Source organism: Ranitomeya variabilis, chromosome 2, assembly GCF_051348905.1.
Source record: "Ranitomeya variabilis isolate aRanVar5 chromosome 2, aRanVar5.hap1, whole genome shotgun sequence".
In the NCBI taxonomy this organism is placed as follows: Eukaryota; Metazoa; Chordata; class Amphibia; order Anura; family Dendrobatidae; genus Ranitomeya; species Ranitomeya variabilis.
Genome location: NC_135233.1, coordinates 424,352,631 through 424,378,351, shown reverse-complemented (window position 1 = coordinate 424,378,351; position 25,721 = coordinate 424,352,631). Strand labels below are relative to the sequence as shown.

The 25,721-nt window shown below is 46.7% G+C and overlaps 1 protein-coding gene across 6 annotated transcripts in view; it reads right to left on the bottom strand.

The window, feature by feature from the left end:
* PPFIBP2 (PPFIB scaffold protein 2) overlaps positions 1–23,716 on the bottom strand; it is a 149,511-nt gene extending 125,795 nt beyond the window's left edge. For 2 of the 6 annotated variants that reach the window (XM_077286658.1, XM_077286657.1), the window contains exons 1-2: positions 23,493–23,703; positions 3,915–3,997 (exon numbers count right to left, since the gene is read on the bottom strand). In XM_077286658.1, coding sequence (XP_077142773.1) covers positions 3,915–3,978 — 64 coding nt within the window. In that variant the 5' untranslated portion in view covers positions 3,979–3,997; positions 23,493–23,703. Of the gene's footprint in view, positions 1–3,914; positions 3,998–23,492 lie in introns of all 6 variants that reach the window. The other 4 variants (XM_077286661.1, XM_077286655.1, XM_077286656.1 and 1 more) reach the window with 4 other exon arrangements.
* Between the last annotated feature and the right edge of the window lie 2,005 nt (positions 23,717–25,721).

Here is a 25,721-nt window from a genome sequence, read left to right as displayed (position 1 = left end):
GTAAAAAAGTAGAAAGGACAAAGTGCAATAGGGTCTTATCTGGCTATAAAATTATTAAAGGACATGCACAGTCGTACTCACTTGGTTGGGTTGTACGCACACAACCACTGATACGGCTTAGGCTTCTGCAGACCCACGAGGAGAAATCAAGGAAACAAAACTGGAGACTACTGGGTTAACCTGCACTGCCGTCAAAAAAGAAGGAATCCAATGTATGCGGTTTATTCATCAACATGTTTCGAAGTTTACAACTTGTTCATCAGGAGAAAGCACGGTGAAGCTGACCACTGTGGCTTGTCCTCACAAAGAAGTTGTAAACTTCGAAACATGTTGATGAATAAAAAGCATACATTTGGATTCCTTCTTCTTGGACAGCAGTGCAGGTTAACCCAGTAGTCTCCAGTTTTGTTTCCAAGATTCTCAAGATGAGCACTTGCCTTTTTATATAATAATAATAATCTTTATTAATATAGCGCCAACATATTCCGCAGCGCTTTACAATTTAACAGTTTCAAACACAACAGTCATAAGTAACAACGTTAGCAATACAATAAAGCACAATAAGCCGCCCCTGCTCGTGAGAGCTTACAATCTACAATGAGGTGGGGAGATACAAAGTACAGGTGTGTATTTACAATGATGTATTTACATTGAGGGCCCAGCCATCTTCAGGGGGTGGGGGATAGATGGAGATAGTGAATGGGCTACACACAAACATAAAATGACTTTGATTAGTGAACGTGAGCGAGCGCCTAAAACTATGCAAGTTATGGATGGTCCTAATATCTTGGGGTAGAGCATTCCAGAGGATTGGCGCAGCACGGGAGAAGTTGTCTTGGAGTCAGGAGTGGGAGGTACGGATTAGTGCAGAGGTTAGTCGGAAGTCGTTTGCAGAGAGCAGCGGTCGGCTAGGCCGATAGACAGAAATGAGGGAGGAGATGTAAGGGGGTGCCGCACTGTGCAGAGCTTTGTGGGTGAGAACAAGTACTTTGAATTGTATCCTGTAATGAATGGGCAGCCAGTGTAACGACTGGCGAAGAGCGGACGCGTCCGAGTAATGATTAGCCACATGGACGACCCTGGCTGCTGCATTAAGGATGGACTGGAGAGGGGAAAGTCGCGTGAGGGGGAGGTCAAGTAATAGAGCGTTGCAGTAGTCCAGGCGGGAGTGGATCAGGGCGACAGTGAGGGTTTTTGTTGTTTCCATAGTGAGAAAAGGGCGGATTCTAGAGATGTTCTTTAGGTGTAAGCGGCACGAGTGGTCAAGAGAGTGTATATGGGATGTGAAGGAGACATCGGAGTCAAACATAACACCCAGACAGCGCGCCTGCTGCCGGGGCGTTATTATGGTGCCACCCACGGAGAGGGAAATGTCAGATTTAGGGAGGTTAGTAGATGGTGGGAGCAGAAGAAGTTCAGTTTTGGAGAGGTTGAGTTTCAGATAGAGAGCGGACATGATGTTGGAGACTGCGGACAGACAGTCAGTGGCGTTCTGTAGTACAGCGGGGGTAAGGTCAGGGGATGACGTGTATAGTTGTGTGTCATCAGCATAAAGATGGTACTGAAAGCCAAATCTGCTGATGGTCTGTCCATCATTTTTACATTAATAAGTAATAATGAGTAGAGGATGAATTAACCCCTTTAAATTAAAGACCCCTATTCACAACAGACTAACATTGTCGGAATCGACCCACATTCTATTCTGTATGAGGGGGATCCAGCACATAAAATTTCCAATGAGCGATTTTTTTGCTCTCCGAGTGCTAAGACAGCCAGACGAGTCTGGAGGAGAGAAGAAAAAGGCGGACCAGTCTGGTGGACAGAAGAAAAAGGCGGACCAGTCTGGCGGAGAGAAGAAAAAGGCGGACGAGTCTGGCCGAGAGATGGAAAAGGCAGACGAGTCTGGCGGAGAGAAGAAAAAGGCGAACCAGTCTGGCGGAGAGAAGAAAAAGGCGGAAGAGTCTGGCGGAGAGAAGAAAAAGGCAGACGAGTCTGGCGGAGAGAAGAAAAAGGCAGACCAGTCTGGAGGAGAGAAGAAAAAGGCGAACAAGTCTGGCCGAGAAATGGAAAAGGCGGGCGAGTCTGGCCGAGAGAAGGAAAAGGTAGATGAGTCTGGCCGAGAGAAGGAAAAGGTAGACGAGTCTGGCCGAGAGAAGGAAAAGGTAGACGAGTCTGGCCGAGAGAAGGAAAAGGTAGACGAGTCTGGCCGAGAGAAGGAAAAGGTAGACGAGTCTGGCCGAGAGAAGGAAAAGGCGGACAAGTCTGGCCGAGAGAAGGAAAAGGCGGGCGAGTCTGGCCGAGAGTTGGAAAAGGCAGACGAGTGTGACGGAGAGAAGGAAAAGGCGGGCGAGTCTGGCCGAGAGAAGGACAAGGCAGACAATTCTGACAGAGAAAAGGAAAGGCGGACAAGTCTGGCGGAGAGAAAGAAAAGGTGGACGAGTCTGACGGAGAGAAGGAAAAGGCGGACGAGTCTGGCGGAGAGAAGGAAAAGGCGGACGAGTCTGGCAGAGAGAAGGAAAGAAGGACGAGTCTGGCGGAGAGAAAGAAAGAAGGACGAGTCTGGCCTAGAGAAGGAAAGGCAGACGACTCTGGACGAGAAGGACCAAAGAAAAGTTTTTCAGACCAGATTTTAAATGACTGGAAGAAGTTAATTAAAATATAAATGCAAATCTTCAAGGTACAAGGGCAGCATATAACCAGGACATGCCGCACGCCAGAAACATATCCTGCCTCTTGACTAATAGATGTGATCAATGAATACAGAGGACTCACTGCTGAGAATCTAATGTATTCATGATGGGATCACTTCCCCGCCGCTCTGACTAGTGAGGAGGATCGCTTTATGAACTTACAACAAGAAGTCCACGGTATTCTTTTATCTTCTCTATAGACTGGGCAGTACAATTAGTTTTTTTGTCTTTTGGGCTGATAGGAGCGTGTCGGGCCCCGTGCTAGGCTGCCCTGTTCTCCTTCTGGTATAGGGCCATTCACAACTATTGCAGGCCTGTAATATCAGACGTCCCTGCGATTGGGGAACACAGAGGTGAACGCACTTTCTATCTCCTTGTTTGCTCCTAGCGGTGTTTATTTAGGGTTGCGGTCATGTGAAGGTTACAGGATTGAACTAATAACTAATGGTTAATGTTTCTTTTCTGGGACGGCTCGCACTTCGCTGACTTGGCAGCTTCTGTGAATGTGTAGTAGAAGTAATACCACCTAATGAGCTTCACGCAGGCAGACCGAGCCGTCCGGTAAAATTCCACAATAAATGAGGCCGCACGCTGCAGGTCTTTACAGGAACAAGACTCCATCGCCTTGTAAGCCCGGCTTCAACTATCCGGGAAACACGAACCGTGCTCGAATCCAAACACCCAGCCGGACCGCTGTGTCTCCTTTCCTCCGCTAACGGCCTCATATGATAAAGATGGGTCATAGTGGGACACCAGTGGTGGGATCGGGTCTTTTAACATCTAATCCAAGCATGGTCTGTGCTTCATAGATCTGTGAAACCCGGCTTAAAGGAAAACTAAATATGTCCCCTGTGGGAATCACCTGATAACAGATTCTGGACATGGATCCCTGGCAATCTGCTGATTGCCACACTGGTTTCTAGTGGATCAGGTGGCTGGCTTCTTAGCCTTTCCCTTGCACTAGTATTGATGCATCCCCCTATCATGTAGCTTAGGACCCTCTGATCTTAGTTACCACTGTAAAAAGTCAGGAAGAATACAGGGGCCACTAATATGTTTACAAGAAATTGACTTTAGTCAACATTGGGATGTCTTCTGCAGCTTTGGGCACATCGATGCCTCCTCTGATAGTCTGGTGGGTCAGTCTGACCCCGGGGTCTGCATATGAGAATAATCTCTGTACACTGGTATAACTAATGAATGATGTCTACAGCACACCCATACCTGCTATGATGTCATCCATCTGCTCCAGGGCCGCCTCAAGCATATGGCTGGCATCCGAAGCCATGATTGCCGTAGTCTTTCACCTGGAAATTAAAAAAAAAAAAAAAACTGTTTAAACATCATAGGATTTCTCTTCACCTTCTCTATTACAGTCAGTGGCAAAACAGGGAAATAAATTTATTTCCATAGCACCAACATATTCCGCAGCTCTGTGCATTAAGCGGGGACATGTACAAACAGACATCACAAAGTAACATACAGTAGTTCACCAGTAACAGGAGCAGTGAGGGTCATGATCTGCTACAATCTATGAGGAAATAGGGAGATACAATAGAATGTGCCGTCATGTACGGTCTGGCCAGCATTATCATAAATGAGGGTTATATAAAGCTAAATCCGTCATCAGCCAGGATCTGTATATGTATGATCAGTCATCAGCCAGGATCTGTATATGTACATGTATGATCAGTCATCAGCCAGGATCTGTATATGTACATGTATGATCAGTCATCAGCCAGGATCTGTATATGTACATGTATGATCTGTCATCAGCCAGGATCTGTATATGTACATGTATGATCTGTCATCAGCCAGGATCTGTACATGTATGATCCGTCATCAGCCAGGATCTGTACATGCATGATCAGTCATCAGCCAGGATCTGTATATGTACATGTATGATCTGTCATCAGCCAGGATCTGTATATGTACATGTATGATCTGTCATCAGCCAGGATCTGTACATGTATGATCTGTCATCAACCAGGATCTGTATATGTACATGTATGATCTGTCATCAGCCAGGATCTGTATATGTACATGTATGATCCGTCATCAGCCAGGATCTGTATATGTACATGTATGATCCGTCATCAGCCAGGATCTGTATATGTACATGTATGATCCGTCATCAGCCAGGATCTGTATATGTACATGTATGATCCGTCATCAGCCAGGATCTGTATATGTACATGTATGATCCGTCATCAGCCAGGATCTGTATATGTACATGTATGATCTGTCATCAGCCAGGATCTGTACATGTATGATCAGTTATCAGCCAGGATCTGTACATGTATGATCAGTCATCAGCCAGGATCTGTATATGTACATGTATGATCTGTCATCAGCCAGGATCTGTACATGTATGATCAGTCATCAGCCAGGATCTGTATATGTACATGTATGATCTGTCATCAGCCAGGATCTGTACATGTATGATCAGTCATCAGCCAGGATCTGTATATGTACATGTATGATCTGTCATCAGCCAGGATCTGTACATGTATGATCTGTCATCAGCCAGGATCTGTATATGTACATGTATGATCTGTCATCAGCCAGGATCTGTATATGTACATGTATGATCTGTCATCAGCCAGGATCTGTACATGTATGATCAGTCATCAGCCAGGATCTGTATATATACATGTATGATCCGTCATCAGCCAGGATCTGTACATGCATGATCAGTCATCAGCCAGGATCTGTATAAGTACATGTATGATCTGTCATCAGCCAGGATCTGTATATGTACATGTATGATCTGTCATCAGCCAGGATCTGTATATGTACATGTATGATCCGTCATCAGCCAGGATCTGTATATGTACATGTATGATCCATCATCAGCCAGGATCTGTACATGTATGATCCGTCATCAGCCAGGATCTGTACATGCATGATCAGTCATCAGCCAGGATCTGTATATGTACATGTATGATCTGTCATCAGCCAGGATCTGTATATGTACATGTATGATCTGTCATCAGCCAGGATCTGTACATGTATGATCTGTCATCAGCCAGGATCTGTATATGTACATGTATGATCTGTCATCAGCCAGGATCTGTATATGTACATGTATGATCTGTCATCAGCCAGGATCTGTATATGTACATGTATGATCCGTCATCAGCCAGGATCTGTATATGTACATGTATGATCCGTCATCAGCCAGGATCTGTATATGTACATGTATGATCCGTCATCAGCCAGGATCTGTATATGTACATGTATGATCTGTCATCAGCCAGGATCTGTACATGTATGATCAGTCATCAGCCAGGATCTGTATATGTACATGTATGATCTGTCATCAGCCAGGATCTGTACATGTATGATCAGTCATCAGCCAGGATCTGTATATGTACATGTATGATCTGTCATCAGCCAGGATCTGTACATGTATGATCTGTCATCAGCCAGGATCTGTATATGTACATGTATGATCTGTCATCAGCCAGGATCTGTATATGTACATGTATGATCTGTCATCAGCCAGGATCTGTACATGTATGATCAGTCATCAGCCAGGATCTGTATATATACATGTATGATCCGTCATCAGCCAGGATCTGTACATGCATGATCAGTCATCAGCCAGGATCTGTATAAGTACATGTATGATCTGTCATCAGCCAGGATCTGTATATGTACATGTATGATCTGTCATCAGCCAGGATCTGTATATGTACATGTATGATCCGTCATCAGCCAGGATCTGTATATGTACATGTATGATCCATCATCAGCCAGGATCTGTACATGTATGATCAGTCATCAGCCAGGATCTGTATATATACATGTATGATCCGTCATCAGCCAGGATCTGTACATGCATGATCAGTCATCAGCCAGGATCTGTATATGTACATGTATGATCTGTCATCAGCCAGGATCTGTATATGTACATGTATGATCTGTCATCAGCCAGGATCTGTATATGTACATGTATAATCCGTCATCAGCCAGGATCTGTATATGTACATGTATGATCTGTCATCAGCCAGGATCTGTATATGTACATGTATGATCCGTCATCAGCCAGGATATGTATATTGTAAGGTTTCTCTTACTGAGAGTGTTGGGGGACACTCGCTTGACCGCGATATTTAAGCACACAGCACGGGTTTATAAAAGAAAGCAGTCCATACGGTTTATTAAGCCACATAAACCGGGTTAAGCACAGTTCATTACATAGAATACAACAGGCACCAACAGTCTCTTTGGTACCTGACGGGAGCTCCTGCTCCACCTTGCCGACTCTTCCAACAGCCTTTGGGTAAGCTGCCTAACGGGGATCACCAACTCGCCTGGTCAATACACAGTAGTCAGTCCAGATCTCACCGAAGGACTCCAGCTTCCCCACACTCTGTTAACACGCTTCTGGGTAAGCTGCCTAACGGGGGTCCCCAACTTGCCTGTCCGGCACACAGTAGTCAGTCCGGACCTCACCGAAGGACTGCAGCTTCCCCACACAGGAACAGTCTCTGGCTCCGCAGATCCTGGTCATCACCTCGTTACCACAGGTCCTGGACCCCGTCCTCCACCTATCAGCTTAGGTCCTGGACCCCGTCCTCCACCTATCGGCTTAGGTCCTGGACCCCGTCCTCCACCTGTCACAACAGGTCCTGGACCCCGTCCTCCACCTGTCAGCTTAGGTCCTGGACCCCGTCCTCCACCTATCAGCTTAGGTCCTGGACCCCGTCCTCCACCCGTTACCTCAGGTTACCAGGATCACGCCAGTGGCCTAGTCCACGTTCTCAGGTGCTCTCCGGACCCTAGTCATTCCTAGGCCAATCCAGCACCATTCGGGACCCTAGTCATTCCTAGGACAGTCCCCGGGACCCTAGTCATTCCTAGGACAATCCCGCACCGTTCCCAGGTGCTTGCAGGACCCTGGTCATTCCCAGGCCAATCCAGCACCTTCACCGGTCAGGTCCATACACAGGTTCCACACAGGAACCACACAGGACCTGCCGGACACACCTCCCATGTGACCCACATCCTGGTCACATTATATACCTGAAACCACACCCCTGGATGTGTGTGTGGATGTGTGGCTAGTCTGACCCTCCCGTCTCTCATGACTAGCCTAGTAAGTCACCCAAACTTAACTATACACATTACAGAAACTCTTGAGGGACTACAGGTCCCAGCATAAACACAAAACATCAGACTTAGGCTACGTTCACATTTGCGGTCAGCGCCGCAGCGTCGGGCGCCGCAGCGGCGCCGCATGCGTCATGCGCCCCTATACTTAACATGGGGGCGCATGGACATGCGTTGTGCTGCGTTTTGCGCCGCATGGCCGCAAGCGTTGGACGCAAGAAACGCTTCAAGTTGCTTTTTTTTTGCGTCCAACTTGCGGGCAAAAACGACGCATGCGGCGCAAAACGCAGCGTTTTAGCGTGCGTTTTGCCGCGTTTTTGTTTGCGTTGTGCGCTGCGGCGCCGACGCTGCGGCGCACAACGCAAATGTGAACGTAGCCTTACTACGCAGACTCCCTCTGCGACACATATCGGCCATTCACAACACTGCCGATCACAGGTTCACCACGAATATCACCACAACAGATACGCCTCCATGCATATCTCGCAGAGCGCACAGAGCGCCCCCTAACTGCCACAGGGGTCACTACACCACCACATATATCACAATATGTACATGTATGATCTGTCATCAGCCAGGATCTGTACATGTATGATCAGTCATCAGCCAGGATCTGTATATATACATGTATGATCCGTCATCAGCCAGGATCTGTACATGCATGATCAGTCATCAGCCAGGATCTGTATAAGTACATGTATGATCTGTCATCAGCCAGGATCTGTATATGTACATGTATGATCTGTCATCAGCCAGGATCTGTATATGTACATGTATGATCTGTCATCAGCCAGGATCTGTATATGTACATGTATGATCCGTCATCAGCCAGGATCTGTATATGTACATGTATGATCCGTCATCAGCCAGGATCTGTATATGTACATGTATGATCTGTCATCAGCCAGGATCTGTACATGTATGATCAGTCATCAGCCAGGATCTGTATATGTACATGTATGATCCGTCATCAGCCAGGATCTGTACATGCATGATCAGTCATCAGCCAGGATCTGTATATGTACATGTATGATCCGTCATCAGCCAGGATCTGTACATGTATGATCTGTCATCAGCCAGGATCTGTATATGTACATGTATGATCTGTCATCAGCCAGGATCTGTATATGTACATGTATGATCCGTCATCAGCCAGGATCTGTACATGTATGATCAGTCAGGATCTGTATATGTACATGTATGATCCGTCATCAGCCAGGATCTGTATATGTACATGTATGATCTGTCATCAGCCAGGATCTGTACATGTATGATCAGTCATCAGCCAGGATCTGTATATGTACATGTATGATCTGTCATCAGCCAGGATCTGTACATGTATGATCAGTCATCAGCCAGGATCTGTATATGTACATGTATGATCCGTCATCAGCCAGGATCTGTACATGTATGATCTGTCATCAGCCAGGATCTGTATATGTACATGTATGATCTGTCATCAGCCAGGATCTGTATATGTACATGTATGATCTGTCATCAGCCAGGATCTGTATATGTACATGTATGATCCGTCATCAGCCAGGATCTGTATATGTACATGTATGATCCGTCATCAGCCAGGATCTGTACATGTATGATCAGTCATCAGCCAGGATCTGTATATGTACATGTATGATCCGTCATCAGCCAGGATCTGTATATGTACATGTATGATCTGTCATCAGCCAGGATCTGTATATGTACATGTATGATCTGTCATCAGCCAGGATCTGTACATGTATGATCAGTCATCAGCCAGGATCTGTATATGTACATGTATGATCCGTCATCAGCCAGGATCTGTACATGTATGATCTGTCATCAGCCAGGATCTGTATATGTACATGTATGATCTGTCATCAGCCAGGATCTGTATATGTACATGTATGATCAGTCATCAGCCAGGATCTGTATATGTACATGTATGATCCGTCATCAGCCAGGATCTGTACATGTATGATCAGTCATCAGCCAGGATCTGTATATGTACATGTATGATCAGTCATCATAAAAAAATTAAATAAATTCTGTAAAAAGCAAATCAAGGCAGCAAAGATTGAGACAGAGAGACTCATTGCCAGAGAGAGAAAAATAATCCCAAAATATTCTTTAACTACATAAATAGAAAGAAACTAAAAAATGACAGTGTTGGCCCCTTAAAAATAGTCTGGGTGAAATGGTGGATGAGGATGAGGAAAAAGCCAATATGCTAAATGACTTTTTTTCATCAGTATTTACACAAGAAAATCCCATGGCAGACAAAATGACTAGTGATAAAAATTCCCCATTAAATGTCACCTGCTTAACCCAGCAGGAAGTACGGCGGCGTCTAAAAATCACTAAAATTGACAAATCTCCGGGCCCGGATGAGATACACCCCCGAGTACTGCAGGAATTAAGTACAGTCATTGATAGACCATTATTTTTAATCTTTAAAGACTCCATAATAACAGGGTCTGTACCACAAGACTGGCGTATAGCAAATGTGGTGCCAATATTTAAAAAGGGAACAAAAACTGAACTCGGTAATTATAGGCCAGTAAGCTTAACCTCTACTGTGGGTAAAATCCTGGAGGGCATTCTAAGGGATGCTATGCTGGAGTATCTGAAGAGGAATAACCTCATGACCCAGTATCAGCACGGGTTTACTAGGGACCGTTCATGTCAGACTAATTTGATCAGCTTCTATGAAGAGGTAAGTTCCGGACTGGACCAAGGGAACCCAGTAGATGTAGTGTATATGGACTTTTCAAAAGCTTTTGATACGGTGCCACACAAAAGGTTGATACATAAAATGAGAATAATGGGGATAGGGGAAAATATGTGCAAGTGGGTTGAGAGCTGGCTCAGGGATAGGAAACAAAGGGTGGTTATTAATGGAGCACACTCGAACTGGGTTGCGGTTAGCAGTGGGGTACCACAGGGGTCAGTATTGGGCCCTCTTCTTTTTAACATATTTATTAATGACCTTGTAGGGGGGCATTCAGAGTAGAATTTCAATATTTGCAGATGACACTAAACTCTGCAGGGTAATCAATACAGAGGAGGACAATTTTATATTACAGGATGATTTATGTAAACTAGAAGCTTGGGCTGATAAATGGCAAATGAGCTTTAATGGGGATAAATGTAAGGTCATGCAGTTGGGTAGAAGTAATAAGATGTATAACTATGTGCTTAATTCTAAAATTCTGGGCAAAACCGTCAATGAAAAAGACCTGGGTGTATGGGTGGATGACAAACTCATATTCAGTGGCCAGTGTCAGGCAGCTGCTACAAAGGCAAATAAAATAATGGGATGCATTAAAAGAGGAATAGATGCTCATGAGGAGAACATAATTTTACCTCTCTACAAGTCACTAGTTCGACCACACTTAGAACACTGTGCACAGTTCTGGTCTCCGTTGTATAAGAAAGACATAACTGAACTAGAGCGGGTGCAGAGAAGAGCAACCAAGGTTATTAGAGGACTGGGGGGTCTGCAATACCAAGATAGGTTATTACACTTGGGGCTATTTAGTTTGTAAAAACGAAGACTAAGGGGTGATCTTATGTTAATGTATAAATATATGAGGGGACAGTACAAAGACCTTTCTGATGATCTTTTTAATCATAGACCTGAGACAGGGACAAGGGGGCATCCTCTACGTCTGGAGGAAAAAAGGTTTAAGCATAATAACAGACGCGGATTCTTTACTGTAAAGGCCCCGTCTCACATAGCGAGATCGCTAGCGAGATTGCTGCTGAGTCACAAGTTTTGTGACGCAACAGCGACCTCAGTAGCGATCTTGCTATGTGTGACACGTACCAGCGATCAGGCCCCTGCTGCGAGATCGCTGGTCGTGTCGGAATGGCCTGGACCTTTTTTTGGTCGTTGAGGTCCCGCTGACATCGCTGAATCGGTGTGTGTGACACCGATCCAGCGATGTCTTCACTGGTAACCAGGGTAAACATCGGGTTACTAAGCGCAGGGCTGCGCTTAGTAACCCGATGTTTACCCTGGTTACCAGCGTAAATGTAAAAAAAACCAAACCGTACATACTCACCATCTGATGCCCGTCAGGTCCCTTGCCGTCTGCTTCCTGCTCTGACTGAGATCCGGCCGTACAGTGAGAGCACAGCACAGCAGTGACGTCACCGCTGCACTCTGCTCTCACTGTACGGCGGCTCAGTCAGAGCAGGAAGCAGACGGCAAGGGACCTGACGGGCAACAGATGGTGAGTATGTACTGTTTGTTTTTTTTGGTAACCAGGGTAAACATCGGGTTACTAAGCGCGGCCCTGCACTTAGTAACCCGATGTTTACCCTGGTTACCCGGGTGCTGCAGGGGGACTTCGGCATCGTTGAAGACAGTTTCAACGATGCCGAAGTCGTTCCCCTGATCGTTGGTCGCTGGAGAGAGCCGTCTGTGTGACAGCTCCCCAGCGACCACACAGCGACGCTGCAGCGATCAGCATCGTTGTCTGTATCGCTGCAGCGTCGCTGTGTGTGACGGGGCCTTTAGAGCAGTGATACTATGGAACTCTCTGCCGTATGATGATGTAATGAGTGAGTCATTTCTTCAATTTAAGAGGGGACTGGATGCCTTTCTGGAAAAGTATAATGTTACAGGGTATATACACTAGATTCCTTGATAGGGCATTGATCCAGGGAACTAGTCTGATTGCCGTATGTGGAGTCGGGAAGCAATTATTTTCCCCAATGTGGAGCTTACTATTTGCCACATGGGTTTTTTTTTTGCCTTCCTCTGGATCAACATGTTAGGGCATGTTAGGTTAGGCTATGGGTTGAACTAGATGGACTTAAAGTCTTCCTTCAACCTTAATAACTATGAATCAGCCAGGATCTGTATATGTACATGTATGATCCGGACACTTGCCAGTATTTGTATATGTACATGTATGTGTAGCGCCCCCACTGCCGCAGGGCCGAGGGGTACCCGGTACCGGGCCTCTGAGTCTCTGCTTCTGGGGTTGTCACGGCGGCTAGGCCCCGGCCCGTGACCCTGCCGTGGGGCACACAGTGAATGATAGGTGTGGATGTTGGTGGTGCAGGTCGCGGTAAATAATGAGGACACCAGGTTGCAGTCTCTTTACCTCTTTACTGGAGATCTCTGAGTCCTCAGTCCAGAATACGGTTCACCAGGCTGCGCAAGTCCGGCCGGTCCAATGGCACCTCCAGAGTTCACTTCACAGGTGGAAATCGGTGCCTTCCTTCTTAGCGCTATGTGTTGTAGTCCTTCCCTGCTATGCTTACGGAAAGTACCCCACAACCGTTGTGTCTGTTTCTCGTGTTCCCTCACAACTCGATTAACTGGTCTTCTGCTAATCTTCCGTCCCTTCCTGATGTTACAGTTAGAACGGCACCCGTTTGTCAGGTAGGCCTGGAGTTCTTCCGGGACCCTAGAGACGCCCCTCTCCCGCAATTGCCTCCCAAGACTTCATAGGTGATTTAGGTGAGACAGCCCGCCTGAGACTGACTGTCCTGCCGCTGTTTAGAGTATTGCTTGAAGCTGTCTAATGAAATACTCCCTCGGCGTTCCGGCCGCCGGTAGTGCGCCTCAGTAGGGTGTTGCTCCAGTCTTACAGCACGACCCCTACTGGTATTCTCCTATTGCTTGATCTCGTTTCTCACTCAGCACAATCTATCTCGCTTCTAGTCCTTTCTTGGGTCCCGCCGCTTCCCGGAGCTGGCGCGGACCCGTTACGTTCTTTTCAATGCCAAGCCTCTGTCAGGATCCCACCCCTGACAGAGACCCTACTGTCTCTTCCTCCACAACACCCTCTGCCACTAGGTGTTGCTTCGTCCAATCCAGTCAGCTTTCTTTTTTAACTTCCTGCCTGACCCCCAGTTTACCCACTATGGTGGGGAGTGGCCTAATGAATAGAACCCTTAGCTCCCCCCGGAGGCCCAGCTGTGAAATCTATTGGTGTCTGTGATACCTGATCAGATGAACTCCTTCAGTGCCATTGGACGCACCATGGCTCCCCATAGTGGCGGAGCCACAGTACTGCAACGACCAGGACTCTGGGGCGCTGCATATGATCCAGTCATCAGCCAGGATTTGTACATGTATGATCTGGTCATCAGCCAGTATCTGTATATGTACATGTATGATCCGGTCATCAGCCAGGATCTGTATATGTACATGTATGATCCGGTCATCAGCCTGTATCTGTATATGTACATGTATGATCCGGTCATCAGCCAGGATCTGTATATGTACATGTATGATCCGGTCATCAGCCAATATCTGTGTACAATATGTACATGTATGACCGTCATCAGCCAGGACCTGTATATGTACATGTATGACCGTGATCAGCCAGAATCTGTATATGTACATGTATGATCCGGTCATCAGCCAATATCTGTGTACAATATGTACATGTATGACCGTCATCAGCCAGGACCTGTATATGTACATGTATGACCGTCATCAGCCAGGATCTGTATATGTACATGTATGATCCGTCATCAGCCAGTATCTGTATATGCACATGTATGACCGTCATCAGTCAGGATCTGTATATGTACATGTATGATCCGTCATCAGCCAGTATCTGTATATGCACATGTATGACCGTCATCAGTCAGGATCTGTATATGTACATGTATGATCCGTCATCAGCCAGTATCTGTATATGCACATGTATGACCGTCATCAGTCAGGATCTGTATATGTACATGTATGACCATGATTAGCCAGTATCTGTATATGTACATGTATGAACATCATCAGTCAGTATCTGTATAAGTACATGTATGACCGTCATCAGTCAGTATCTGTATATGTACATGTATGACCGTCATCAGTCAGGATTTGTATATGTACATGTATGACCATGATCAGCCAGTATCTGTATATGTACATGTATGACCGTCATCAGCCAGTATCTGTATATGTACATGTATGACCGTCATCAGTCAGTATCTGTATAAGTACATGTGTGACTGTCATCAGCCAGGATCTGTATATGTACATGTATGATCCGGTCATCAACCAGGATCTGTATATGTACATGTATGACCGTCATCAGTCAGGATCTGTATATGTACATGTATGATCCGGTCATCAGCCAGGATCTGTATATATGCATGAATGATCCAGAGGTAAAATATTTTATAGTTAGGTGATGACAGCTGGGGAGAGGGACTGGAGGAGATGTGAGGGAATAGGGTCATTGGTGCAGGTTGTAGGGCGAGAAGAAGCAAAGAGCCGGGTCACTTCTTCTGTGACAGCCTCAAAGATGGAAAGTGATAGATGCGGGAGTGAAGGGGATCCAGGCTCTAAGAGGATTGTGCAGAAATATCCTGACAGAGGTGGTTGATTTTTTGTAGGAAATAATTGGCAGATCGTCAGCGCTGAGGCTGGTGACCAGGGCCTGTACTTTAGGGCTCAGGAGTCAGTGGAAGTCGTGGCAGGACCCCTCTAATGAGAATACATATCCTACAAGAGCAAAAAAAATGTGTGTATTTAGCTCTAAGGTGTTTTATTGGTCACAATGGTGAGTTTATATAGCTGCGATCTTTCACGGTTAAGGAGACAAAAGCATGTAGACCAACTATCTTGTCGGCCATCATTCCATACCTACAGGATGAAGAAGACAAATAGTTCAAAATTCATAATAAAATCCCATTAAAAATAATTCATTATTTTGTGAAAAATACAAGTGCTTAATTAAAAAAAGAAATAAGTTGGTGCCGAACTGAAGCCGCAGGTAACAACGAGATAACCACATTCAGCAAAGGCCGTCAGATCTGGAGTCGGCCCGGCAGCTTTGCAGGCTCGTCCCCTGGATGATTAGATCCCGACATGAACCTGTGCCACAAATAGCTCTGAGCAGATGGACTTTTAATTGTAAGCGTGAAACATCAGCCATGTTCACAATCAGCCGTCAGCGGTGACGAGCATACAGGCGGCAGCGTCTTACACAACGCATGTCATTATAAGGGACGAGCTTCGTGCTTGGCGGTAATTATACGCCGCGCTCTGGATAATTCATGACGGATTCGTAGCACGAGGACATCACATCAGGGCCCCTAGGAAAATGGAGCTTTTCCTGCATTGTTTCTAAGAATCTGCCAACAGCCCTCATTTCTGCTATGGCACCAACATATTCCATAGCGCTGTACTGTGGTGGCCCTCAGTCAAACACCAGGGCAGATGGAGAGCCTGTAAATGTACACAAACACTGGGAGAATGTAAAGACTCCATGCAGACTTGCCCTTAGGCTCTTCACCCGTCCTGGTGATTCCTGGGAAAAATATCCATGGTCTGTGTGCCAACCGTATGTGACATCCGTGTATCCGTTTGCTTTCCGTGTGTTACATCAGCGTTACATGTACCGGCGCCTGGGAAAAGCAGTACAGTTCACGCTGATCCCAGGTGCCAGGTGCTGAAGGCAGCTCTCATCATTGTTGCCTGGTCTCCCTGCGATAAGCGCCGCAAGGTGACAATGATGGGAGTTGGACTCTGCACCCACTGTGTACATAGTGTGTAAAATAATAATAACAACAATAATAATAATAATAAAAGCATGAGGGAAAGCCGACCCCTGGGGGCTGATGTTAATAGCCATAAATGTTCCCAGGCTAATATCAGCTCACAGATGTTTGTTTAGCCTTTACTGGTTTTTATAGGGGAGATCCTCCAAAATAAATTGATGTAGGGTTCCCCCTATAATCAAAAACCAGCAAAGGCTAAACAGAAAGCTGCAGGCTGATATTAATAGCCTGGTAAAGGGCCAAGGATATTGGCCCCCTCCCAGACTAATAACATCAGCTCTCAGTCATCCCAGAAATGGCACATCCATAACATGAGCCAATTCTGGAGCTTAGCTTCCACTAAGTGGGGTGGCAAGTGGGTTAATAGGGTTGGGGGTGATGTCCGCTAACATCAAGCTCAGTGGTTTGTAATGAAGAGGCATCTATAAGACATTCCCATTACTAACCCCAAGTAGGTTTTGAAAAAAAAAAAAACACAGCAAGAATAAAATCCTTTATTTGAAATAAATACGTCCCCGACCCCTTTCCCTATATATTACAGTGTAATTTAAAAATTGAAAGAAAAAACATATTCCTCCCCTGTCCAACCATAATCCATTTGTCCCATTCTGTAATCCATCTCTGCTTCATCAGGATGCCTTGCTGAATGGTGACATGATGCGACCGTTCAGCCTGATATCCAGGAGACACTGAAGCTGTGATATGACGATCAGCTCAGTGACGTCATTGAGGTTACCGCAGGTCACTGAATCTGAGGTTCCAAGTCCAGCTCATTGTGAGTGGCCCAATGAACTGCAGTGACCCTAATGAGATCACCACTAGCAACACTGAGCGTGGGAACAGCCGTCAGTGACTTGTAGGTGCCTCTCCACTACTAACCCCCTGGGTTTGATGTCAGCTGACAATACAAAGCTGACATCAACCCCAACTCTATCACTCCACTTGCCACCGCACCAGGGCAAGTGGGAAGAGCGAGGCTAAGTGCCAGATTTGGTGCATCTTATGAATGTGCCATTTCTGGGGCTTCTGAAGGTGATGTTATTAGCCTCGGAGGGGGGGCAATATTTCTGGCCCCTTCCCAGGCTAATATCAACCTACAGCTGTCTGTTTAGCCTTTGCTGGTTAGATCTTATACGGGGACCACACATCATGTTTTTTTCTGGTGTCCCACTGTAAACTAAACCAGTAAAGGCTAAGTAAACAGCTGTGAGCTTATTATTAATAGCCTGAGAACCTTTTAAGATATTGTGCCCTTTCCCAGAATATTAACATCATCCCCAGCCGTGGGCTTTTCCTCTGCTGGTTAGCAAAATTACAAGGGAGCCCACGCTAATTTTTTTTTTTAATTAATTCTTTATTTTACACAGGATGCACACAGCGGGTGCTGAATAGAACTCCCATCATTGTCAACTGGTCGCACTGATATCAGGGAGAGTAGATGACAATGATCAGAGATGTTTTCACCTGGGAACAGTGTGAACTGTACTGCTGCTTCCCAGGTGCCAGTACATGTCACGCTGATGACATAAGGATGTCATCCATGTGTCATCAGTGTGCAGCATGCTTTATACCCTTGATAAAGTGGCGTTCCAGCCAGCGAAACGCGCGTTGGGGTCCACATCCTATTAGGGGTCACCACCAGTTGGTTGTCACTATCCTGGTAAGCCATTCCTCATTTGTTGTTAGACATTACATGGTGTATTTCACTCATGGTTGGTTACTTCTATGGTTTGGCTACTAATGAATGTGGAATTATGCACTGGCACTTTATCTTTTGCTACTATGGAAAGGTGACCCTTACCTATTGTGTACTGTCTTGGGAGTTCTTATTTATTGTGTTATTGTGACTTTTGTTATTGCGATATCTAATAAAATTCAATATTTGCAACTTTAGCACTTGATACTCTCTTTTCTCAGATATGCTAACCATCAGATCATGTAATCGCAGCAGGCAGTGCACACATTTCACACAGCGGCCACTACAGGAAACATACAGTACTACACATTTTAATCAATGGTAGACGATGTAAAAAGTGGTTGCGTGGAGTCCTCCAGCGCAGAATCTGTTCTATGCTGTAGTTTTCCCACACTGGTTAATAGTTTAACCCCTTAGTGATACAACCATTTTTTATTTTGGTTCTGACATACTCATATGAGATTCTGCTATTTTGTGGGCAGAGTTGAAGTTTTCAATGACTAGATTCATGTTACCATACAATGAATTGCAATATTAGAAAAAAAAAAAACATTCCAAGTGTAATGAAATAACTCTGAACTGTTGCCAATAATTTTTTACTTTTATGGCATTTGCTGTGCAGTAATAATAAGCGGGGAGCAAGATTCTTCAGAAAAGTACGATTCTAGAAATACCAAACGTAAAGGTCTCGCCAATATTTTAGCGTCTTAAACTATTCTGAAGTTTGTAAAAAAAAAAAAAAAAAAAAAATGGTTTGTGTCACCACTTTTGGAGACCTGTTACCTTTAGCTTTTCCATCCATGGAACTGTACAAGCCTTTTTTTTTTGCCATCAGCAGTAATTATTCATATCACATTTGTATTGCTTTTTTTGCAGTATTTATGGGATGGAGCAAAAAAATTAAAAAAATAATCATAAAAATTGGCAATTGTGTCATTTTTGGAAGTTTTAGTTCTTTAGTTTATTGGTTAAATAATGATATATTTTGATAGATCAGGTTTACGGATGCTGAGATACCAATTATGATTTATTTTTTTTATTTACTTTTAGAGGAGGCACACAGCCATCTTTTTTATTTTAACACATTTAAACTTTTTTTTTCTACTTTTTACTGTAGTTTTTATAGGACTAACTAAAAATTGCTTGTACTGGAACAGTCTAGTATTGCTGTTAATAGTTAACATCTCAATTCCAGTGAGTCTCAGCCCGTGGCTGTATAACACAGAGCGGAGGGACTAAGGCTGAAGAAGACCCCGTGCTGAGGTTCAAACGTGTCATAGTCCATGCAAATAAACGTATATTATACCATCCACGCGGACCACCAAACTCACAGCTCCACAGGGGGGACGATCGGTGGCCACGGATATTTCCTGTAACCTCCCAGGATCCCTGTTCATGTTCATTACTCCCATGTGGAGAAAATGGTGACGGGACGCGGCAGGGCTCCGTACCGCGACATATACCATTATTTGGTGTTGGGCCAACAAGGCGACACCCCAGGGTCACCATATGGCGGCTTTTCAATATTCTTTACCTCTGAGACATCAAAACAGGAAGCGCCATCTAATGTGAGTTTCTTTTTCAGACTGCTGTTATAGGGGGGCTCCAGACTACACATCCAGACTGTTGTTACAGGGGGCTCCAGACTACACCTCCAGACTGCTGCTATAGGGGGCTCCAGACTACACCTCCAGACTGCTGCTATAGGGGGCTCCAGACTGCACATCCAGACTGCTGTTATAGGGGGCTCCAGACTACACCTCCAGACTGCTGTTATAGGGGGGCTCCAGACTACACACCCAGACTGCTGTTATAGGGGGCTCCAGACTACACCTCCAGACTGCTGCTACAGGGGGCTCCAGACTACACATCCAGACTGCTGCTATAGGGGGCTCCAGACTACACACCCAGACTGCTGTTATAGGGGGGCTCCAGACTGCACATCCAGACTGCTGTTATAGGGGGCTCCAGACTACACCTCCAGACTGCTGTTATAGGGGGCTCCAGACTACACCTCCAGACTGCTGTTATAGGGGGCTCCAGACCACCTCCAGACTGCTGTTATAGGGGACTCCAGACTACACATCCAAAGTGCTGTTATAGGGGGCTCCAGACTGCACATCCAGACTGCTGTTATAGGGGGCTCCAGACTACACATCCAGGCTGCTGTTATAGGGGGCTCCAGACTACACATCCAGACTGCTGTTATAGGGGGCTCCAGACTACACCTCCAAAGTGCTGTTATAGGGTTATAGGGGGCTCCAGACTACACATCCAGACTGCTGTTATAGGGGGCTCGAGACTGCACATCCAGACTGCTGTTATAGGGGGGCTCCAGACTGCACATCCAGACTGCTGTTATAGGGGGGCTCCAGACTGCACATCCAGACTGCTGTTATAGGGGGGCTCCAGACTGCACATCCAGACTGCTGTTATAGGGGGGCTCCAGACTGCACATCAAGACTGCTGTTATAGGGGGGCTCCAGACTACACATCCAGACTGCTGTTATAGGGGGGCTCCAGACTGCACATCCAGACTGCTGTTATAGGGGGGCTCCAGACTGCACATCCAGACTGCTGTTATAGGGGGGCTCCAGACTACACATCCAGACTGCTGTTATAGGGGGCTCCAGACTACACACCCAGACTGCTGTTATAGGGGGCTCCAGACTACACCTCTAGACTGCTGTTATAGGGTTATAGGGGGCTCCAGACTACACATCCAGACTGCTGTTATAGGGGGGCTCCAGACTACACATCCAGACTGCTGTTATAGGGGGCTCCAGACTACACACCCAGACTGCTGTTATAGGGGGCTCCAGACTACACCTCTAGACTGCTGTTATAGGGTTATAGGGGGCTCCAGACTACACATCCAGACTGCTGTTATAGGGGGCTCCAGACTACACATCCAAAGTGCTGTTATAGGGTTATAGGGGGCTCCAGACTACACATCCAGACTGCTGTTATAGGGGGCTCCAGACTACACATCCAGACTGCTGTTATAGGGGGGCTCCAGACTGCACATCCAGACTGCTGTTATAGGGGGGCTCCAGACTACACATCCAGACTGCTGTTATAGGGGGGCTCCAGACTACACATCCAGACTGCTGTTATAGGGGGCTCCAGACTACACCTCCAGACTGCTGTTATAGGGGGCTCCAGACTACACATCCAGACTGCTGTTATAGGGGGCTCCAGACTGCACACCCAAACTGCTGTTATAGGGGGCTCCAGACTACACCTCTAGACTGCTGTTATAGGGGGCTCCAGACTGCACATCCAGACTGCTGTTATAGGGGGCTCCAGACTGCACATCCAGACTGCTGTTATAGGGGGGCTCCAGACTACACCTCCAGACTGCTGTTATAGGGGGGCTCCAGACTACACACCCAGACTGCTGTTATAGGGGGCTCCAGACTGCACATCCAGACTGCTGTTATAGGGGGCTCCAGAATATACCTCCAGACTGCTGTTACAGGGGGCTCCAGACTACACATCCAGACTGCTGTTATAGGGGGCTCCAGACTACACATCCAGACTGCTGTTATAGGGGGCTCCAGACTACACATCCAGACTGCTGTTATAGGGGGCTCCAGACTACACATCCAGACTGCTGTTATAGGGGGCTCCAGACTACACATCCAGACTGCTGTTATAGGGGGCTCCAGACTGCACACCCAAACTGCTGTTATAGGGGGCTCAGACTACACCTCTAGACTGCTGTTATAGGGGGCTCCAGACTGCACATCCAGACTGCTGTTATAGGGGGCTCCAGACTGCACATCCAGACTGCTGTTATAGGGGGGCTCCAGACTACACATCCAGACTGCTGTTATAGGGGGCTCCAGACTACACCTCCAGACTGCTGTTATAGGGGGCTCCAGACTACACATCCAGACTGCTGTTATAGGGGGCTCCAGACTGCACACCCAAACTGCTGTTATAGGGGGCTCCAGACTACACCTCTAGACTGCTGTTATAGGGGGCTCCAGACTGCACATCCAGACTGCTGTCCTAGGGGGCTCCAGACTGCACATCCAGACTGCTGTTATAGGGGGGCTCCAGACTACACCTCCAGACTGCTGTTATAGGGGGGCTCCAGACTACACACCCAGACTGCTGTTATAGGGGGCTCCAGACTGCACATCCAGACTGCTGTTATAGGGGGCTCCAGAATACACCTCCAGACTGCTGTTACAGGGGGCTCCAGACTACACCTCCAGACTGCTGTTATAGGGGGGGCTCCAGACTGCACATCCAGACTGCTGTTATAGGGGGCTCCAGACTACACCTCCAGACTGCTGTTATAGGGGGGGCTCCAGACTACACATCCAGACTGCTGTTATAGGGGGCTCCAGACTACACCTCCAGACTGCTGTTATAGGGGGCTCCAGACTACACATCCAGACTGCTGTTATAGGGGGCTCCAGACTGCACATCCAGACTGCTGTTATAGGGGGCTCCAGACTACACACCCAGACTGCTGTTATAGGGGGCTCCAGACTGCACATCCAGACTGCTGTTATAGGGGGCTCAGACTACACCTCTAGACTGCTGTTATAGGGGGCTCCAGACTACACATCCAGACTGCTGTTATAGGCGGCTCCACACTACACATGCAGACTGCTGTTATAGGGGGCTCCAGACTACACACCCAGACTGCTGCTATGGGGGGCGCTCTAGACTACTTCTTTAGGGACTTCTTTACATCCAACCAGAATGAGCGCTTTCTTTCCCATTCCTAATGTTACGCTGAGATCGGGCGGACAATATCATCTTCTCTCCGGTCTCTAATCATAGTGAGAGATGCCATCGTCAGTGTAAGCCTTGCTTTCATCATCAGATAAAGCCTGCAGCTAATGAATCTATATGAACCTTGCAAAGAAATAATGAAGAAGTGATTCACTGTGCACGACAAGGGTGGATGTGATGGTGTTTATTAGCAGACATGGTACCGGCCCAACTCCTCGCCTCGTCCTACCAGTTTTGTCAGTTTTAACCCTTCTGGCTCTCAGGCACTCCTCACTATTTTGCAGACAGATTTTAACATGTTTTTTTTTATTTGTACAAAGACCCCCGATCCCCTTACATTTAAAGACACGGCTGCATTGTACTGCCCAATAATCAGCAAGCCTGCAGAAACTTTTTATCACTTTTGGATACAATGTTGCAGATGACAAGTTTGCCACTAAATAAAAAACAAACAAAGAAAAAAAAACAACAAAACAAACAAAAGTGAGCACTTTGTAGCAAATACTGTGTATGGGGCAGACACTTCGCTAACAGTGATATTATGGGGGGATTGAGCTGACACCAGACATCCATGACAAGACAGAGTGATACATTGTCTCCCAAGTCACAACACAAGATACTAAACTTCTGGTCAGGTTATTTCTTTGCAAAACAATGCGGACCCCCAAACAAATGACAAATTCTGCTCTACTACAAGAAGCCAGCACATCATCCAGAGAACCCACCTTATTCTCCTGTATATTCTCCTGTATCGCAGCCTTCCCCTGTGTGATCTGTGAAATCTCCTATGTGATCACATCACGCTGCTGACTCTGAAGCTAATGAGAAGGGAACACCAAAAGCACATGAGTGCAATAATGCTGAGCAGAGCCCAGGACAAACCAGAACATCCACAATGTGATCCCTCAATGCTCAAGTTCAGCCTCTCCTCTGCTGACTAACAAGGAAGTGCATGGAGACATCTCTGCAGGCTTCAGCCCCATCTCCACGATTCCAACTTCAAAGAGTTATATTAAAGGGACCTTGAGGTTTATTTTTCTGTAGGATGACAGGAGACAGGGGCTTCACTATAAAAAGTGTAGGGTTTGCAATCGCACCCGGGGCCTGGAGACTAGAGGGCCCAAAAGGTCACAATTCACCATAGGAAAAGACCATCACTATTAAAGCTCTGTGGTAGCTGGGGGTCCTGTGGAAGATTTTGCATTGGGGTCCACAAGCTTCTAGTTTCACCACTGACAGGTGATGTTGTGATTTACAGGCGGGTCGTGTGTTGTGATCAAACAAATTGCAAGAAAAATAGACATTAACTGAAAATGCATCAATTCACAGGTTGTATAAGTGGACGAAGCAGCGCAGACCTAAAGGTGGCCCAACAACTAGCTCCCTGACCCCATAGATGCAGACTTTCTCCATGTTCATATGTTTCCAGTGGGGGTGGTGTCAGGTGTTCTGGGGGCAATTTATTTCCCATAGGATTAATGCATCAGCAGTTGGAATCCAACATTCCCAATCCTTCTGCGCCCCAGTATCTGCTGTCAGGGAGAATCCAAACACCACCATAAACAACTCATGAGCCAACTTTCATCTGGGCCAGTTTCATATGAGCGTTACACTTGCAAATGCACGTTTTGGCTATGTGCTAACGTTGCTGATTCGTGTGCAGATTTTTCTGCACCGTTCTTGAAAAATCCGCAGGTAAAACGCCCTGCGTTTTACCTGCAGATTAACTGCGGATTTCCCATGTTTTTTTGTGCGGATTTCACCTGCGGTTTTACACCTGCAGATTTATATAAAGGAACAGGTGTAAAGCGCTGCAGAATCCGCACAAAGAATTGACATGCTGTGGAAAATACAACGCAGCGTTTCTGCACAGTATTTTCCGCAGCATGTGCACGGCGGATTTTGTTGTCCATAGATTTACATGGTACTATAAACTCATTGAAAACTGCTGCAAATCCGCACCGTGTGCACAGACCCTTTGGCCCAACTTCAGGTCCAATGACCGGACCCGGACAACTCCACAGTTGGTCAAGACTTGCATCTGTAATAAGGGGGCACAGAGGAGTCCAAAATATGCACAAATGAAACTGGTCTCAGCTGTTGGCCAAAGAGTTGTTTAGTTAACATCGATTCTTACTGACCCCCATACAGTCAGCACATGTTCTCAATGGAAAGAGACAATAAGCCAATGTTGGACTCCTATGTCCTTCTCCAGCCCCATTGTCCCTTCCAGTCTCCTCTATCTTTCCCTCTGTCCTCCTCCGCCCTCCAGACTCCTCTGTCCTCCTCCGCCCTCCAGACTCCTCTGTCCTCCTCCACCCTCCAGACCCCTCCGCCCTCCTCTGTTCCCTTCCTCCGCCCTCCAGACTCCTGTCCTCCTCCGCCCTCCAGACTCCTCTGTCCTCCTCACCCTCCAGACCCCTCTGTCCTCCTCCGCCCTCCTCTGTTCCCTTCCTCCTCCCTCCAGACCCCTCTGCCCTCCTGTTTCCTTCCTCCTCCCTCCAGACCCCTCTGTTCCCTTCCTCCTCCCTCCAGACTCCTCTGTCCTTTTCTGCAATACTCTCCTCTGTTCTTCTCCTCCTCCTTCCAGACTCATTTGTCCCCTTCCTTGACCTCCAGACTTTTGTTCTTTTCCTCCCTCCATTCCGCTGTCATTTTCCTTCTCCCTCCAGACTGCAGTTCCCCCCCCCACTCTTCTGTCCTTCTCCTCTTCAACCCTCCAGACTCGTCTGTCTTTATCCTCTCCCTCCAGACTTCTCTGTCCTTCTCCTCTTCCTCCCTCCAGACCCCATAGAACATCTCAGTAACAAGACATCTGTGAGATCATTGAGGGTGATCGGATTGTCCCGGGGTCAGTGGGTCATGGTAGGGGGGTCTCAGAGCTCTTTATTACTTCAGTACAGATTGCTATATCTCCAGATCCTCCTTCAGTTGGGTCCTACAAGACTTTGGGG